Source organism: Pelecanus crispus, chromosome 10 (assembly GCF_030463565.1).
Source record: "Pelecanus crispus isolate bPelCri1 chromosome 10, bPelCri1.pri, whole genome shotgun sequence".
NCBI classification, from domain to species: Eukaryota; Metazoa; Chordata; class Aves; order Pelecaniformes; family Pelecanidae; genus Pelecanus; species Pelecanus crispus.
The window spans coordinates 31,226,994-31,246,470 of NC_134652.1; the positions used below are offsets into that span (position 1 = coordinate 31,226,994).

Here is a 19,477-nt window from a genome sequence, read left to right on the forward strand (position 1 = left end):
AGTACCATTTGTTTCACTTGCACTCTGAAAGCTGCTGTCTTCCATTTTGCAGGATTCAGGCATTCATATTCCCAAAGAATTAGTTAATCAATCAGTAGTACAAAAAATGAAAGGAAAATGGTTGACCCTGCTGGGAAACGACAAGGGCTCACGCACGTCTCAGATCCATCATGTGTTTTGCTCGTGGTGGGGAGTTGGCCGGCAGGTAAGGATCTGGAGGCTGGACAAGCTGCATGTTGCACATACTCCAGAGCCACACTACACCAGGACCCCAGCCCTCAGACATCTCCAAAAGGACAGTAAGGTAATTCCTGTAAGCACTCACCACTGGACAACTCACATACATCCTTGTATGTCTGGCGCCCAAAATCAGTAATTTGTAAGTGTTTGCCTTTAATCAGGCTGTGCCAGTGTGCACCTTAATTCAAGCCTCAGTTATGAAGAGGAGCTATGTTAATATACAGAACAGTCATTGCCAGAAAAATATACTGGCCAGTTTCTAAAAAAGGGGTGAGGGGAAGACCTATATGCTGCAGAAATTCTTGGTTCATCCTTTTCCCCTAATTACCAACTCAGTGAGTGCCCCTTTGTTTTCCAGGTCACTCCCCAATTACATATTACATGTTTCCGTCGTTCCACAACATTTAATTCTTTTCCAGTGTTGCAGAATTAACTGGACAGGGTTCTTAATCTTGTCTCTACAAAGAACTTGTTGTAATTGCAATGAATGCTTTCATTTTGCTGGTGTCTGAAATACGATTTGCAGGGGAGGGGGGAGTGCGGGTTGATGCTAGTCCCATCATTAATGACATTCTTGTGGGGATTGTAGTGGTGGGAGTAAAAACCCCAAAGCTTTTATATAATAATGAGCATGTGTCTGCACGTGAGCTGCTCCTTTAAGAAGCCTTGGGCTAGTGGAAGAAGGGGGATCCAGAGAAAAGGCAGCCCTACAGCTATAACAGAGGGCAGAGGTTAAATCTGTTGGCATTTTTGTCGCAAGCATGGTCACTGCATACCCTCTCCCTGAAGGCTTCACTGAATTAGAGGTGTTTGCCATCGGCACTGCCCTGCTGGTAGAAGGTAAGCACAGTGCGGGACCTCAGATGCAATAAGATTTTTACCCCTATTATTCCTAGTGGAAGGGGGAAGGAAAATTGAGGCAAACAGCAGCATTTGTCGCACACTGACCCAGACCTATTGTGGTTACTGTGGCTACCTCGCTAGTACTTCTGGTGAGTAAATCAAGGTGAGCTGCAAGCTGTTTGCAGTGAGTATCTGCTCTGTATACATAGCTGCCCTATGGTGGGGCAGTACTTGCTACTTAGCTTTCTTATGAAGAATTTAAGATGTAAGATTTTGTTGTTGACTTTTAAAGGCAATTTTGTCTTCCTTGGGGGGAGGATGTTGAAATGACTAATGATCTCTGAATATAATTGGGCTGCTTGTTTTGTGGGTTGTGATGCTGTCTTACAATCACAGACGATAGGGCCAAAAGAGCCTAGTAACTGTCAGCATACATCCAGATTGCATTGGTAGCACTGCGATTAATGGCTGCCGGGTAAACATAACAAACAGAAATATACTTGCATGAGATTCAAAAGCTCTCACAGTGTTAAGAAGCAAAACTAGAGGTAGAAGATTGTATTAATTTAATTTAGCCAATGTGGGGTTTTCTTAAGGCATGTGCCACTTTGTTAAGAGACTGCAACAAAACTGTGAATTTGTTTGTAGCTGGCAGCTAGCGAAGGACAGGCTCGTAGCTAGGATTACTTCAGTGTCAGTCACTGGCTTCTCTCCCGAGCTACATCCCAGTCAGGGCCTGGGACCCCATCCCTGCATAGTGCCGCTCAGCTGGGATGCAGGGATCGTGGGGCCCAACAGCAGAGGAGGAGAAGCTGTAAGCACCATCAGAATGGGACAAATGGGACCCCATGAACGTGGAGCATGGGAGAAAGGAGCATGCTTGCCCTCTCCTTGCAGGTGAGCTCAGCTGGAAGGCAGCATCGTATCTGCCTGCCAAGTAAAGCTGGAAAAGCTGTGTCAGAAACTCTTCCTTGGAAGAGAGAGAGAGAAAAAAAAGCTTCTACTACTGGCCCAGGGGCGAGCTGCTGCCTAGTTCAGGGCTAAACCTGGGGAAGAGCCATTAAGGCCTGGCAGGTCCTGGCACGACTCTGCACTTTGTTACAGAGGGGTGAGAAGTGCCAAGAGGACAGGGATGCCACTGGGTGCTGGCAGAGCCTGATAGCCGGGTCCTGCTGGGGATCGGCCGGTCCGGGTGCCGTGGCCCTGCCGGCCCCCGCCTGCCCGCCCACCTGTGCCCGCAGGCTGCAGCCTGCAGCCACCTGCGGTCCTTGAAGTCCAAGCGAAGTACCTGCTGGTAACCTTCACTTAAAACTAGATGCGGTTTAACACATTTATGTTTTACTAAACGCAAATACTTTCTATAGGGTTTTAGACAGAATGTGCCCAGCGGATTGGTAATAATACTTTATCTTTGTAATCTGACTTAGAAGATCAAACTAAATAATTAAAGATTAATTCACTTTCTCAGAGACTCTGAGAGAAAGGCAATGAAGAGCTTTTTTTTGCTGCAGCTTCTAAGTGAAGTTTGCAAAAAAAATGCTGGGGAAGAGGAAAACCTTGCATTCACTTTATTGGACACATTTGCTGTTCTAAAAATGAAAACTCAAAGCTATTTTTCTTAATTTAGAATCATAGAATCGTTTAGGTTGGAAAAGACCTTTAAGATCATCCAGTCCAACCATTAACCTACACTACCAAGTCCACTCTAAACCAATCAAGGGTAGGCTAGACTAAACCATGTCCCCAAGTGCCACATCTACCCATTTTTTGAACACTTCCAGGGATGGTGACTCCACCACCTCTCTGGGCAGCCTGTTCCAATGCTTGACCACCCTTTCCATGAAGAAATTTTTCCTAATTTCCAACCTAAACCTCCCCTGGCGCAGCTTAAGCCCATTTCCTCTCGTCCTATCGCTAACTACATGGGAGAAGAGACCAACACCCACCTCGCTACAACCTCCTTTCAGGGAGTTGTAGAGAGCGATAAGGTCTCCCCTCAGCCTCCTCTTCTCCAGGCTAAACAACCCCGGTTCCCTCAGCCGCTCCTCATAAGGCCTGTGCTCCAGACCCTTCACCAGCTCCATTGCCCTTCTCTGAACACGCTCCAGCACCTCAATGTCTTTCTTGTATTGAGGGGCCCAAAACTGGACACAGTATTCCAGGTGCAGCCTCACCAGCGCCAAGTACAGGGGGACAATCACGTCCCTGCTCCTGCTGGCCACACTGTTCCTGATACAGGCCAGGATGCTGTTGGCCTTCTTGGCCTCCTGGGCACTGCTGGCTGTACACTTACGCTAGCCGCCTTCAAGAAAGCACAGTGGGGTGAAGCCTGAAGCTTCCAAAAACAGGGGAAAGAGAAAAAAGTTGATACAGTAGTAACTCTTCAGCTCTACTCTAAATATGGTCACAACATACCTCTCCTAAAGGCTTGACTGCATTTGGGAGAGTGGGCAGCAGTTTCACCCTGTGGGTGGGAGGTAAGCTGGCAGGGAGGAAATAAGAACAGCAGATCATGAATGGCTCCAAATATTTCTCCTGGAAATATTTTGTTATATGTTGTGTAATGAAAGACACACATCAGCTGTTACTATGGTTATGCCATCAGCCATTAATGCAATTAAGGTAGGAGCAGGGTTTCTGACTAAACAAAATCATCCATCTTATGTAACTGCAGAATTAAGACAATGAGCATAAGTAGCTACACTACCTTACAGAATTAGGGGATATGGATTTTTTTCTGCGCTACATAATTTCTGTTTCCAAGAAGAACACAAAGAAAAAAGATGTACTGTGTCTCATCTAACTGCAACTTAGAGATTGGATGTTGAGTCAGAGCCTCATCAGAGCTAAAATAATTCAGGTCGTCTTGAAAAGGACATTAAAGGACAAAGCTTGAGTTTAAACCAGTGAAGAAGGGGGTTGGGGGCGGCACAGCTCTGTGCTGGGTGAATAGCTGGGGTTGCCTGGATGTTCCTCTCTAAGGACCAACATTACGTTATTTTTTGAACTCTGTCAGTGACTGCTTTTTATAATTAGATTATTCCTTTCCATGTATAGTCTATTGACGAAGGGCAGTAATAAGATTGAGCTGGTGTGATTCAAGCGCTGTCTAGCTTAACCTTAGACAGAAGCCCAAAGGGAGGCAGGCTGACTGAAACACGGCTGAGGGATTTCTATGCTTAAACACAAAAGAATGTTGCCATTGATATTAAACACAACCAATTTCTATAGCAGAGACAGGCCTGGAGACATGTGCACCAGCAGCATGTGCTGGCTGTCAGCCCCTCTGAAACTGCTTCCCCTGCACCTCCCTCGCTCTGACCCACGTGTCCCTGGATGGAGCCTAGCAATCAGGTTTCTCTATTAATAAACAAAAGGCAGAACTACAAATAAGAGTAAACCATTTCTGCTCTGCATGAGTGGCCATATCCCTGATGCAGTTTGAAGCATTGGCTTCAGCTGTTACCTATGACTTCTCTCCTGAAAGTCTTTGTAACTTGCGTGCAGACTGTCACCACTACAGATATATTACCTATGCGTAAGTTTCCACAGTAATAATTGTTCTCTCATTAAAGAAAACAGCAGTACCAGTAGTTATTTTCTATTTCCAGTTGAATCACGCCAAACAATTCTGTATTTCAGCCCTGCTTGGTTTCTGTCTGAATGGCTTGACAATTGTTTCTTTCCGAAAAATCAAAGAACTCCGAACACCCAGCAATCTGCTGGTTCTCAGCATTGCACTGGCCGACTGCGGGATCTGCATCAACGCATTCATCGCTGCCTTTTCCAGCTTCCTAAGGTAGATCTTCTTTTTCCTAAAAGATGCTCAAAAGAACCACATGAAAATTAACAGCTTAAGTTCTAAGAGGTCAAATTAATTAAATGACTCTCTTTCTAGCATACCACCTAAACAACCTTCTCAGTCTCTCAATCTGAAACAGCAAAATGAATGGTATAGTTCTACCAGACAAGTAAAAAAGCAGACTTTACTGTATATAATCACTGACAGATTATAAGACTGCTTACAGAAGACATTTAACCAGACAGCTTTACCAGTGGTTAAGCTAGTTGAACATCAAAATAGTAGTATGTTTTCATTTGACTAAACCTCTAGACTGACCCCAAATTTATCTGCAAGTCTTTCTGGTTTTTTATGAACCTTTCCATTAAAGCACCTATTTGAGAAGTTTGTGGAAAATGCAGATCTATTAGCAGGGAGTTCACATCAGTTATGACACATTTCATTTTCCACATTTTCACACATCAATCATTTAGTCAGAGGACAGAAACAGTATCAAGCATTTCAGTGAATAATTACAACAAACAAATCACAAGCAAACCATACTCAAAAAAACCCCCACCACACTATAAAATATCTGATGAATAATTCTACCTCATTAGCATATTTTTAAACCCTTGAAATACCTTTAATAGAGAACAGCCAGAATATGACCATTTTATTCTCTCTTAGTGGATATAAAAACATTTTTGCAAATTAACACGTCAATAATAAGCTCCAATGAGGCCTTATTCAACACTATTTTACCTCCTGTATAGGTCACTCTTGTTTCAGACATTTATGTCTCACTGAAGTCAATACAGATGCCTTTACTGAACTGGAGCTGAGAAGCTGAGGTCAATACATCAAAATGAGCTTGGTTTTAACAATTGCAGGACCTTTTCTTTTAAATGGGAGCAGAAGTTTCCCAGCCTCCCAAGAAGTCAGCTATCTCCTGTTCACAGGGACTTCCAGGGTGTCTCCTAATGCATTATACTGGTGTCCTGTAAATACATGAGAAAGGAGATTGCTGAAGATTTCCACGTCACAGCCAGCTTTATGAGCCTAAGAGTCAGGTTAGATGAACACAGAAAGAAAAAAAAAGACCTAGCTCCTTGCCGTGTAGCTCTGCTACGTGAGACTATCTCATGGTTCTTTTCATTCTGTCTGCAAAGACATTTGGTGGCCTTGGTCTTGCTATCAGGAGTATTTTTATTTGTTGTGAGCTTTTGTACTGTGTTGCATGGTGAACACTGACTTTCCAAAAGGTCATTACTCATTTGCTACTTTCACACATTGATAAATTGGCTGCTCCCAGTGGGTGCAAATTCTGAAGATATGGATAATTGGATGAAATGTAGATTTCAAGTTAAAAAACCAACTTTCCAATACATAAATGCAGGGTTATGTTTTCTTCTCCATATTAAGAGTAAAAATAGCTGGTTTACTATATCAGACACCACAGCAAGATAAATACTGGCAAATACCTAAAGGCAACTACAGTGACAGCATTCACAATGTTTCAAAGACTTAGAAAGCACATGCACAGGCTATCATTTTACCCTCTCTGTTAATGCAATTTCCAAACATGTCTTCACCTTTTCCTATAATTTTCTTAACATATTCCTTGTTTGTTGACAGATACTGGCCCTATGGCTCTGATGGCTGTCAAATCCATGGATTCCAGGGCTTCTTGACAGCACTAGCCAGCATTAGCTCCAGCGCTGCGGTCGCCTGGGACCGGTATCATCACTACTGTACAAGTAAGGGCTACAATTTACCTAGCAACCTTACCCAGATCCTGCTATATGGCAGCTTGCTTAGTTTTCAGAGAATCAAAGCAAGCACATATTTATTATCTGCACATCTTACATGTAAGTTTTTTTACCTTGCACACTAGAGATAGAGCAAATATAAAAAAACTCTCCAAAGGACCTCTTCCCATACAGGGAGTACTAACCAGCCACCCTCAGGAGATATTTTCTCTTCCAGATGACATCCAAGTCCTGACCCTCTTGCCATGCTTCCACCTTCTCCATAAGTAATATTCAGTGTCCCAAACAAAATTCAACTCCTCATATTGAAGAAAAAATCTATGCACCTTGGGCTTCCATCCAACATCCTGCTGTGTACCAAATAGATCTTCATGCCCATGCAGAGTTTACTAATTACAGATAAATTTCACGTAGCTAGAGAGCTGCCTCTACAGATACAGCAGCTGGAACAGAGCCCACAGCAAAGCACTTCTGCAGAGGTACTCGGGCAGACAGAGCTCAGCCGCCCAGTTGTGCAACACACAGGCGCTTTGGGGCACAAGAGCCATTTGTCGGGCTTGTGCTACGTTGCAGGCCCCCTTATGAAGACTGGAACTCAGCACACTTCTTCCCAAGCAAGGAACAAATTATCCACAAGTTTCAAAAAAAGCGGCAGAGCTATTTTTAAGTACTGATAAGAGGAGGAATAGGTTATTTTTCTTCTCTTAGAGAAGGCCATTTTTTGTTTTTTTCTTGCAATTTAGTTTTTAACTAGCTCTGACACCTTAGCTGGATTTAATGAAAATCTAATATTAGACAGGGATATCAACCCAGGAAAATAAATTTGATTTTTTGTGGACTTATGAAAGCATATTGTTGATTTAGGTGAGAAATAGACATTGACAGGATTGTCAAATATATGGATTTCTAGAATAGATATGCGCTGGTTTTTATCACAGAACTACCTCCCAAACTTTGGCAGTACTGGATTCATGCATTCATGTAACATGAGTGGAAATTCCTGCTGAATTAGGGTGCCAAGTTGGATTTGGTGTCTGCAGAGACTGCTAGGACTTGTGCTGAGGGCTCAGCTGTGCTCCAGCCACCACTGCGGATGGGGAGAACAGGGGGATAACTATGTTCCCTTAGCACAGAAGTCAGGAAGCACAGCAAGGGGCATTATCATCTGCTGTAAAACAAACTAGCAGCCTTGTGAGCACTGGAACTGGCAAATCCTGCTTTCTTGTGAACATAGTACACAGGGATGACATTTGCTTTTGTCTGATGAGATAGACTTGTGCTGACTGTTCTGTGGGTGCTTTCATGGGGCCTCACCTCTCCCCAGACACCAACTTTCACAGTAAATGCAGCAGCTTAGTACCTGTCAGTCCCCACTGCCCTCTCCAGTTTACTTCTAAGTAGCCAATGTTTTCAAAAGTTTTAGGAAAGGACTGAGAGACAAACACAGGGTGTACAATCTCATGGCCCTCATTAGGAAAAGGGAAAGAGATATGATGTGAAATACAAGCTTATTCTGAAAGGACATCTCAGCTCTCCGTAATGCTCGGAATGCCCTAATCTGCACTATTTGGCCATTTTGGCAGTTGTGTGGGAGCTCTGCCACCTGGGAGAAATGGATGAGGTCCTCCCATGCAGATCTGCAGCTTTCATCTTTCCTGCTAAAGCCAGGCACTTTCCAGAAGAGTGAGGAGTCCAGAGCACCCCACATGACCACTCCATTCCCCAAAAAATTGTGTCCCTTTGGCAATGTTGATAGACAAATGCAGCCCTCCTTTTCTTGTGGTAAAGCACATGTTGCTTAGACCACTTCAGAAAATATTTTCTAAATGAAAGTAAAAGTTGGCAGGGGAAGAAACTGCTGAGCTGCAGCACTTCAATCCCCTCTGCCATTAGCATACACACAGCCTGAACCATGGCTTCCATATGATTAAAGCAGCAAGTGGTAAAACACACCCAGAGCACACAGCCAACATGTTCAATCTGATGATCCCGTTGAGGGTGGAAAAGTTGCCAACTTTTTGTTCTGCAACTTTTATCAAGAATTCAGCTCAGGCAAGGAAGTGTTTGGGCTTTTTTTCTCATGTCCAGACAAAGGCCCCCAAATAATGCAGGCTGTAAGCTAAATCCATACCAACACCCTTTGGACACTGAAATGTGTTTGGAGCTAGAAGGGTAGCATCTGTATTTTACAAGAGAGACAGCCTGAAAATAAGCATGTCTTTGGAAAGACATTTTACTCTCCGCAACATTGACTTTAATGCTTTCGTGTCATGCACTCCTCCAGTCAAGAGCATACTACATTAAGAGCACAGGCAGAGAGACCCTAAGGGCACAACCTTCTTTACTTTGCTCAAATTGTTACTTACTGATAACCAAACATTGCTGCTACTACTGAACATTTTGAACAACAAAACAAAACAAAACCACAAACAAAAACCCAGGAGGTTTTAAAAGCTCATGCTCTGTGGCTATTCCAGTAAAACCAGCCACTTCTAATTTCATCCTCCACATGCTGATTGCGAGGAAGATTAAGTCATATTTCATAGATCTGATATACCAAGCCTACAGGCCATACTGTGTTCTCAATCCATACATTAAACTCCTGTTGACACTGGTGCGAGTTGCATGCCTGTACAGAAGGTACCAAATACCTTTGCCTAAAAACCAAAGCTATCAACGTTTTATCTTCATTCCCCGGGAACAGGTATTCCTTCCAGACTCGATTATATCATTCACAATGTTTTTGTTATGTCTTAACTGTTTCCCAGAAAACCATTGTTGTTTGTTGAAAACCTCAGCTTGGCACTTGGTTATCCACTATCCATATTTCTGAGGAAGAAAGAGCTGATGAGAATGAGAGATTACTATGATGATGAGAAAAAAAACAGGACTTTTCAGCCATTCTGGATGCTAATAACACAAATACATTCACCAACATCCTGAAAATCAACCAAGTTTTTAAATTTGGAAGTTAATACAACCCTCAGTGACAAAGTGCTAGCCTTTAAAATGTTTTGATAACTAGACATGTCACTCATCAGAAAACAGGTTGATATTGACTGGCATATGGAAGAAAATAGTATGACCACCACACAAGGCAGAGAAGCTAGAGTTTCAAGACATTTCACTCTCCCTCCTCTTGCTTTCTTCCTGCCAGTTGCCCATGCTGGGCAACTCTCTATTCATCCCCTAATGTGGCTTTGGTGCCTATGAGATGCTACTTCCACAGCAAGGAGGAGAGAACTACAGAAATCTGTAGTCTAAAAGTATGCAATAAGAGGAAAAAAGGCAGGGGAGTCTGAAGGGTTTGAATGTCAGTCACTAGCGAGGTGGGAAAAGAGATTGCTGTATTTCAAAATTTGATCATTAGGGGGAAAAGGAGAAAACAGGAGGAGTTTTATGTTAGTACCTGACAGTGAAGGAGGAAAGGGCAAACTCCGAGGAAGTTGTCTGTCAATAGCCAAGCATTCAGGACAGAAGATGACATTTTATGTCAAGGGAGACATTGTTAGTTCTCCCTCCCTGGCCATTAAAATGAGGAAAATGTCCTGAATTGTGTTCTTAATGTAGCAAGGGAGGAAGGAAGCAGCAGCCTGGGAGGTCTCACTGGAGCTGGGATCAGGCAGGCGGAGGGCGGCTGGTGAACAGCCCAGGGGGTCAGCGATCTGAAAGCAGCCACCTACCACAGAGACAACTTTGCTGAAGGCATTTCTACTGAATGCACAGTTCATTTTGGAGAGCGTAGCATGCTGCTGTCAGCAGGTTGTGGAGAGGGGAAGGACCCTGGTCAGTTTTTTTTTCCTTTCATAACCATGGTATACAGTTACAGTTTTAAAAGGAAAGAAGAAAATCTAGATTTTACACTTGCATTTAAGAATTAGGGGGAAATGGAAAATCTGAAGTGATTTATGTCAGCACTTTTCTCAATATTATGAGAGAAAAGACGAACAAAATCAGCAGGGATTTTGCAGCAGCATTCAATTTCAAGATGTAGAATTGCAGTGAGTTTTATCTAATCCTTAACATTCAAGGAAATCTAGGTTGTTATATCTGTATTCAGAGATTAGCAAACTACCGTTTGCTCCAATTGCAGCTGTCAGCTCTGTCAAATTAGGAGCATGTCATTACCTCCTGCCACACTTACTGCAGCCACCCTGCCACACTTCCTTCATCTAGTCTTGCACCTGCATCAGTTTTCCCCGACAAAATGCCAATGTTTATACAGATTTTGCATTTTCACTGGATTGCCAAGACAGCTTTATGATCATGGAGAACCACAGCAAAAAATTAATGGAGAAAAAAAAATCCCTTTATTAGATTATTTTAAATAGCTTTTTCTAATGATATGCACAAAAGAAGCTATTACGCAGTGCAGCTTTCTTATTCCTACAAAAAATGAATACTTGTGAGCACCAGTGACTGGTGCTTTTTGCACTGCAGATGAAGTAGGTACCAACAGCTATTTTACTTATGACTGATACATATTATCCCTTATAAGACTTTCAGATACTTTTGTCTTTGATAAACCTTGCCAATTTTAAGTGATGCATGTCATGAAGTCTGGTATAAGCTATATTGTTCTGGCATATATCAGCTATTATAACTTAACCATTTGCAAGAATGAGGAAAAGGGACTTTTTTTCCCCCTCCATCCTAGAAAATCCTGTTGACCTTTTGTTTGAGAAATTCCTTTTGAACACCAGCCTGAAATGTAGTTGAATGGTAGCCACTGTGCCAGAGATGTATTTTTCACCTTTCTGTGAAAATCAGCTAAATGTTCGACCAATTTATAAATCTTCAAAGAATCTAAATTCATAAATGTCCCCACAGACTAAAGATGAAGAAATAGTTTATGATTATGTCACTAAAAACTAGCCAGCATAATCAAAAGGATTGTTCCATGCTCTATCTAGCACTTCCTAAAATTTAAGCTTTTGACATCACAATTTTAGTAATCTTTAAATGATGGAGGGTTTTTTGTTTATTAGAGTGACCTCTTTCTGTTCCAAAGCACTTACGGAAGCCATTTTAAATCCCCTGTATTAATATTTCACTGTATGGAAAAGAGAAACTTCCCTCTTGCTTTTCAAGGAGAGAAAGCCAGAGCACAAGAGTGATTAGACTTAATAGGACCAAATTGCCAGCAGTATTTAGGAATTATATCCATAAGCATATGCTGAACTCCATACATACACATTTAACTGAATTAGGACCTTCATGGCTGTTACATTAAATTTTATCAGGCCAAAAAAGGCATTTAAGGTAAAGCAATGGCCTCATCTGCACAAAAACGACTGAACTGCTCTCATCTTGCTTTCTTGCTGTCGGCCCTCTCAGAGGAGGACATTTTTGCCATGCGAATGAAGCACAATTCTTTCACTGTTTTTGTACTGAAAGTATTTTTTCTGGGTAAAGCTAAAATAATATCAAGTTTGTTTAATTTTATGTTCATACATTTTTAGCTAGTTCTGATGTGTCATTAAACGTTTTCTGGAGAGTCAACAGGCAGCTGATTTCACTAGTACCATTTCATCATTATTTTCATTTTGCAAAAGGCCAAACCCAGAAGGAAGAATTTAATTTTGTAAGTTCTGATTCTCTCCTTTTCTAGTGTCCAAAATGGGACTCCTTAGATGTGAGGAGAGAGAACATATGAACTCAGCCCCAGAGATGAGCTTTCCAAATGCAGGCCGTTGAGATACGCCTGGTGCCAGACTCCATTATTGCATGGTCCTTTTATTCTACACCGAATAAGAAAATGGGTTTCCCTAACACCCATGGAAAAGTAACTAACATAACCTTTTTTTACAGTTTTTCATAGAAGAGGCACAAACATTAAAGCAAAAAGTTAGGAAAGTGAAGGAAAAAAAGAAAGCTAAAGGAAATTGAGAAGTGTCATCTCGCTGTGCTCCCCATGGCCCTGCCAGGCACATGGGGCATGCCCAGCTGCAGCAGAGGGGGAACCAAGGCAGGGCACTGCCAGCCAAAAGCACTGGCAGTTTTCCCTTAGAGTGTCCTGTAGGCTGCACTTTTCCTAGTAAAAAATTAAACACAGAAATCTTCATTAAAGCCACTCTTGATAGGAAATATTTGAAAGCCATTTCAGCAGGAGGCCTCACAACGTTCTTGTTACCTGCTCGCACCCCAGCACATGGGGCCGGAGGAAAGACATGGCACCAAGAGACTGGGTACCGTGAAAGACCCCGGAGGTGGTGGGAGCCAGTGGAGCAAGAGCTTCCCCTGCTTTTCTCTGCAAGGCGACAGCAGGGAAGGTGAGATTTCCACCAACTCCCCCCCAAACGCATGCAGGCAGCTGGATCAGCCGCCCTCTGTCACTGCAGGCTCCCACGGGCTGCCTACAGCATGCCAACACGGTGTCCCAGCAGTTGAGGTCAAATTTTGTCAATGCAAGTTTCTTCTCCTTACATGAAAAGATCCATAAGGTGCCAGTGTGTGGCTAGGACCCAGTAACACTGGAGTGCCTCAGTCATGGCCCACAGCGTTTTGAGACCTTCAAGATATTGCAGTAGTCCATGAAGTGAAAGGATGGGGTGGAAAGTTTCTGCCACAAGATACCATGAAAAATAATTGGTATTAACTAATTTATAGGACTTGCTGAAAAACAAACAAAAAAACCCCCCAAGATTTAGTATGTTTTTTTCAGAATATCAGGAGGGCTTACCACTTACAAAATTGTAAGTGGTAAATTTCCCAAAGCAAAAAAGCTACTTATGGCATGAGCTTGGTTTAAAAGAAACACAATTCGGATCCAGGTTTCAGTGCAGCTGCTTTTGATAACGCCTTTAAAAAGTTGCTAGAATATTTAAAACACAAAACAAACCTGACAGCTTGTGTAATAAGCTTTGTCCTCACTGAATTTCAAGTTACAGTTGTGTAAAGCCAAGCTACAAGAACTGCTACGCAGAACACAAATGGAAATGGAAACCTTGGATGAGTGACAACTCTAACATGCTTGTTTGAGCATATACCTAAATAGGATGCAGTTCTGAAAGATACAACTTAGGCTGCATTGCTTCTTTGGACTGGGAGGTTAAGAATAATTACAAGTTACTAAAAAGTTTGACTCGTACTTCTAGTCCCCTAAATGAGAAACTATTCCTTCATTTTCATCTGTGTCATTCCTGAGTCATATCATGTCAGTACTACAAAGCAGTATTTGAGCCTTTGCAGCCAAAGTATATCTTCTAGGTAGGAATCATACAAAAGACAGATATTAGTCATTATTAATCATTCTTCATTAGTAATTATAAAAAAATAATGTTTTAAATTACTAAAAAATCAATAGATTTTTTGGTAACTACCATATTAAAACACAGAATATTTAATAAAAAGGATTTTCTTTACTTTTTCCTTGGTATTTGAATTGCCATGTGTACACCTGTCTTTTCCCATAACTAATTTTTGAACACCTGCACCAAACAACTTTTCCACGTTGATTTTTAATGCAATTCAAACTGTAATTCCTTTCCCTGAAGAACCTCTGGAAGATAAGAAAAAGGACAGAGGTAGAATCGGCATTCCCGTAAAAGGGCAATTTCACTCACACCCCTACTTTATTATCCTTCTTTAAAATAAATAGGGACAGCACAACACAACATAGCTACTGTAGAGCTTGGGGTCCTTCCCGGGGCTGCTGCCCCGCGGGGATCTCCAGCCTGTGTGGCCCCCACACGCTCTCCACCCGCGCATCAGTTCCCATGGCAGGGCCTCACCTCATGTGTCTCACCTCCAATCCTTCACCTTTCTGAGAAAGATCAGAAGTGGCCTGAATCTTCCTAGCCTGCTGTCACGATGCTGCTGTTAAGGGCAGATGAAAAGATTGCTTCCCAACCTCAGTGAAAACTACATCATTACTTCTCCCTAATGGGAGATTTGATCAGAAAGGAGTAGTGAGCAAAGTCACCGAGCTCCTTGCTGGTGCAGCTGGCGTCATGGGCTATTCAGCATGGGCATGATTACGGACGTTAGCCTCGATAACAAAATTATCCAAGCCTTTTTACACGCAAGCAGCGAGGCTAACACAATGTCCTGCAGCAGCAGGGAAGCCTGCTTGCCTTCTCCATGAAGCAATACTTCCTGTGCTTTCTGAAGTTCCCAATCTTTCATTTCATTCACTGACCTATTCCTACAGTATTTTATGGAACCGGATGAGATAGGCACAAGTGATCATTTTTATTATAAAACTAGAAAAAAATTACCAACGCTGAGTTTCACATTTCCTGTTCCAGGCTAAGGAATGCTCTTAAGGGCAAAATAATTTGACCAGCAGTATTTTTAGGACAAGATCTGTTGTCAGGTTGTGTATACATATCTACATATATATTGATGAGCAGCGTTTTTAGAACATGGTATACTTAATAACCCCGTGTGCCCTGCACGCCTGGCAGGGTGGGAAGGAAGCAGGCAGGGGCTGGGGACTGTGTGCAGTCACATTTCTGATCTGACTGACACCCTGCGGCGGGGCTCTAACTCTTCAAACACTGTTTATTGCATCACCCTGAGCCTTCTACTCTCTGTCTCATCTGAGTCTTTAAACACATTCCCAAAATACAAGAATATAATGTTTGTAACAGCAGCTGTATCTCCAGTGTGGTACAAAGCTGAGCAGCAATACTGCATTTGTCTAAGCACACAAAAGTGTGTACAATGTGCTGTTTCCTAAAGTCTAAAACTTCCCTCAAATTTTGTGCAAGGTTGATTCCTCCAGACTCAGGTCAGCTTCAGGCTACAAAACGCAGACAACTGCTTGTTTCTGCCCGAGGCCCAGGGCGTGGGGCACTTGGCTCTGGCCCCACAGAGCCAGACAGCTTTGTCCCGTGGTTTCGTTCCGGGCATGGAGACCCGCCTTTTCTCTTCCCACAGGGAGCAAGCTGCAGTGGAGCACAGCCATCTCCATGATGGTGTTCGCGTGGCTGTTTGCTGCCTTTTGGTCTGTGATGCCCTTGCTGGGGTGGGGGGAATACGACTACGAACCCCTCCGAACCTGCTGCACCCTGGACTACAGCAAAGGGGACAGGTGAGGGCCAGGGCCAGCTCCCACGGGAGGGTGGGTGGAGGCTGCCGTCCCCCTGGGGCAGCCTTGGCAGCACACCAAAACCCACAGCGCTCCCCCATCGTTGTTGCTGGGGCAGATCTCCCTCCCCAGCGGCTGGGGCAAGGCAGGCACGACACGAGGCTGCCTGGACCCGCATGGCGGCACCTGGGAGCAGCTAAAATCAGCTTCCTCCATGGGAGAGGCTGACGCTTAGGTTTCTGCTACTCCCTTACTCCTTGGTCATCGGTAAGCTGCATCTCTTCTGAGTTTAGGACTTGAAACGCTTTAAGAATGGTTTGTTTTTATGCAGTCCAGCACTGATGTCTGAGTAGGGATGCTTGGGTTTAGAAACCAAATACCTGTTGTGATTTTCTGCAACGCTACCCATCCCGCACACAACAGCATGGCACAACTTAACTGGCCTTCAGCAAATGCTGCACCTAAAGTGTGTTGACAAAACTGGTTTGGGCAATTTTAAAAATGTAAGTTAATGAATATTTACAGCAAGTTTACAAAGGTGCCCTGGAGAGGAATTAATAACCTCTTTTTTTTCCCTCCTCGCCCTTTCCAGAAACTATATCACATTCCTTTTTGCTCTGTCCATTTTCAATTTCATGATCCCGGGCTTCATCATGCTGACGGCCTATCAGTCCATACACCAGAAGTTCAAGAAAAGTGGGCTCTATAAGGTAAGAAGGCTTCCTCAGCCCCTGCAACTGCCTTGCCAAAATAGGGCTCCATCCAATACAGACAAAGTCCTCAAAAAGCCAGTTTCTTTCATAGAGTCTTTGGCTCAGCTCCTTCTGTGCTAACTCCCCAGTGCTCTTGAGTAGGAGGGTAGCATAACACAGGATGGGGCCACCCAGAAAGTTTATGGAAACCCCATCCTTACAGATTTCAAGATTTGACCAGCCAGCCTCATCTGCCGCGACCTAGTGCTGTAAATAGCTCCCCGTAAAAGCAGGGGTTGGACTAGTGACCCTGAGGATTCCCCTCCACCAACACTGGTCCAACTCTAGTCACAAAACAAACACACAGCATGCAGAATATTTGCTAATAGCATATCAATATTTATCCAGAGAAACTTTGCTCAGGAAGGATCATTATTTCCTGCTTTGCTACAGGCTCTTAGCTTATCGCTGAGGAAGTCAGCCAGAACTGCAGCACTGCAAGAAAACACACAGGCACCCTGTGGGGGGAGAAGGGCCTTCCTAAATGTGCCATGTTTACACTTGGCTGAGGAAATTCAGAAATCTTTATGAGCTGGAAACAAAGGAATTGCTCTGGCGTGGCAGGTTTATGGGAATGTAATGTGGTGATTATATGAGTTGTTTCCTTAGGTGCAGGCTATACGGTCTGGGGCACGATGCGTGGCTGCCAGGCACAGCCCGACCCCTGCACTCAGTAAAGACAATCAGTTCTCAAGGGGGCTGTTATACCGGCAAAGAGACAGTCAGGCAGACTGGTTTGTAGCTGTCTGCAATATATACACGTGCCCTCTACATATTTCTTGAACAAATCTCAGTGTTTGTTATTATAAGTCTATTACCTTTTTTTTTCAGTGAGTTTACTCAGTAGCGTGTAATTTCTTTCTTACGATATTCTGTAGCTGTGCAGACGAGTTACGACGCAGAAAATTTAAGGATGAAATTATCACTTCCCCGTTCATTAGTATTTATAAGATACTTGGGAACAGCTGGCCCCGAACACCATGGATAAGGCCCTAGCATGAAGGACACAGGAATCCTACTACCACGACACAGATGCCACTGCATCCATCTGTTGCACTGCCATAGTAGCGGCTGCACACAGTTTATTTGTCTGCAAGTACCTCTAAGAGGTCAGCAAAATACCATTCCTTTCTATCTGTTTTTAAATTTACACATTTCCCTCCCCCCTCAGCAGCAATTACTGGCCACGGCTTCTATGTCTAGCACACACACACTGATGTAACTGATCTACCACGAGGTCACCTCTGTCACCTCTGCCCGGGAGCTACTGCCACTCCCCACCCGGCCCCCCGAACAGGGCTTCGTGGCTTGCTGCACGGGCAGCCCTCAGCGCAGAGGGCTGTGCTCGCACACCTCCGACATCAATAGCAAAGCAGCAATGATATGGTGTATCCTGCCGGCTGGTCCTCGCCTGCTACTGAACCCAAACCACGGTCTCACAGGATCTGTCCCATCTGCTTGTTGCCGTGCGTGGTTGTGGAACACAAAGGAATTAATTGCTCTTGTTTTTCAGTTTAATACTGGTTTACCATTGAAGACGCTGGTCATTTGCTGGGGTCCCTATTGCCTTTTATGCTTCTACGCAGCAGTTGAAAATGTGATGTTCATTTCACCAAAATACCGCATGGTACGTCTATGCTACCCGAGGGAATTCAAACAATGACATTCTCCTTACTCTCCTCTCTCCCTTCCTATGGAACCATGCCAATTTACTCACAATTACATATATAATAAGTAGATAATTTCCTGCAAGCATTCTGCGCATCGACCACTTTCAAGGCAAAACAGCTAAGCACAGTGATATAACAGGCATTATATTCCTGCTTTGATCAAGCAACAATGTAGGAAGTCAGGAGGTTTTTTTCTTCAGCAGTCAGTTAGAGGTCTGTAGCCTGCACTGCTTCATGGTTTGTAGGAGGTTTTTGTGTTCTTCCCAGGGTCAAGTACCAGCTCAGAATTTTCAGTTTTGAAGAGGCTGTTTGTCTCATTCGTTTTTCTCATACTTCCCTCTCCTCAGGGAAGCTGCAATTGATCACACTTAAGGTTACCCTGCCTCCTTTTTTTCCCTTTTTTCTGTGAGTCTTGGCTCTGAGACTGCCTCTGAGACTCAGTAATATCACATCAAACCTTTCAATTTTCATTCAGTCCCCAAAAATCAGCCCAGTTTCAGGTCACCAAATGCATTACTGTACTTAGGTATTCAGTATACCACATAAAATGTGTTAGCAATGTCAGCCCGCTTATCCATCAAAAGGTGTCCATGGCCCACCCTTTACTCCTCCTAAGTGTTTGTATTCACTCTCAACTGAAATATCCCAGTTTCAGGCAATGCTAATCTAAATTCTTACTCCTGGAGACTATAATTTCCTGAACAAGGGCCTCCGACTGACCAAACTGCTTTTACCTCTCGTCTCTCCGGGGGTAGCAAGCTACTGCCATTGGAGACAGGCATTAACAAATGGTAAAGGGAAACTGAGCCTATGCTGAAATCAGCCCATTGGCTCCTTGGTGCATTTTTCTATTAATAAATATTGTGTCTCATGACAGATTCCTGCCATTATTGCCAAGACTGTGCCAACGGTGGATGCCTTTGTATATGCCCTGGGCAATGAGAACTACAGAGGAGGAATATGGCAGTTCCTCACAGGACAGAAGATTGAGAAAGCAGAGGTTGATAACAAAACTAAATAACCCATTATGGCATTAAGCTGAATTAATGCAGGTACATCACTGAAAGGAAAGCGGTAGAGGAAACCGTGCATTCTCTGATATGTATGTGCAAAGGTGGTTCCACATTGGAAGGGCCGTGCATTGGCTAAAGCAATGAAGTACTGAAAGAAAGCCCTCCAGATAACTGTCCAAACCATCACGAGCTGCTTGTCAAACAAGCTGCTTCAAACCTGTGTTGATTGTCATCAGTCTCATTATATATGTCATTACAAATAAACTGTGTGCTGGAAAGCATTTTTTTTTCCCTGATACACTAACATAAAAGCTCAGCAAATTAACTGAAGCAGAGTACTCGTTTATCCAGTGAGGCCTCCTCAAATCAATC

The 19,477-nt window shown here is 43.4% G+C and overlaps 1 protein-coding gene across 1 annotated transcript; it reads left to right on the forward strand.

Annotated features, from left to right (window-relative positions):
- The first annotated feature begins 1,001 nt into the window (after positions 1–1,001).
- RGR (retinal G protein coupled receptor) lies at positions 1,002–19,113 on the forward strand. The gene is made up of 7 exons (XM_075717855.1): positions 1,002–1,080; positions 4,726–4,882; positions 6,503–6,624; positions 15,520–15,673; positions 16,263–16,380; positions 17,936–18,049; positions 18,970–19,113. Exons 1-7 carry the CDS (start codon positions 1,002–1,004, stop codon positions 19,111–19,113), a joined length of 888 nt encoding a protein of 295 aa, XP_075573970.1.
- Positions 19,114–19,477: the final 364 nt, after the last annotated feature.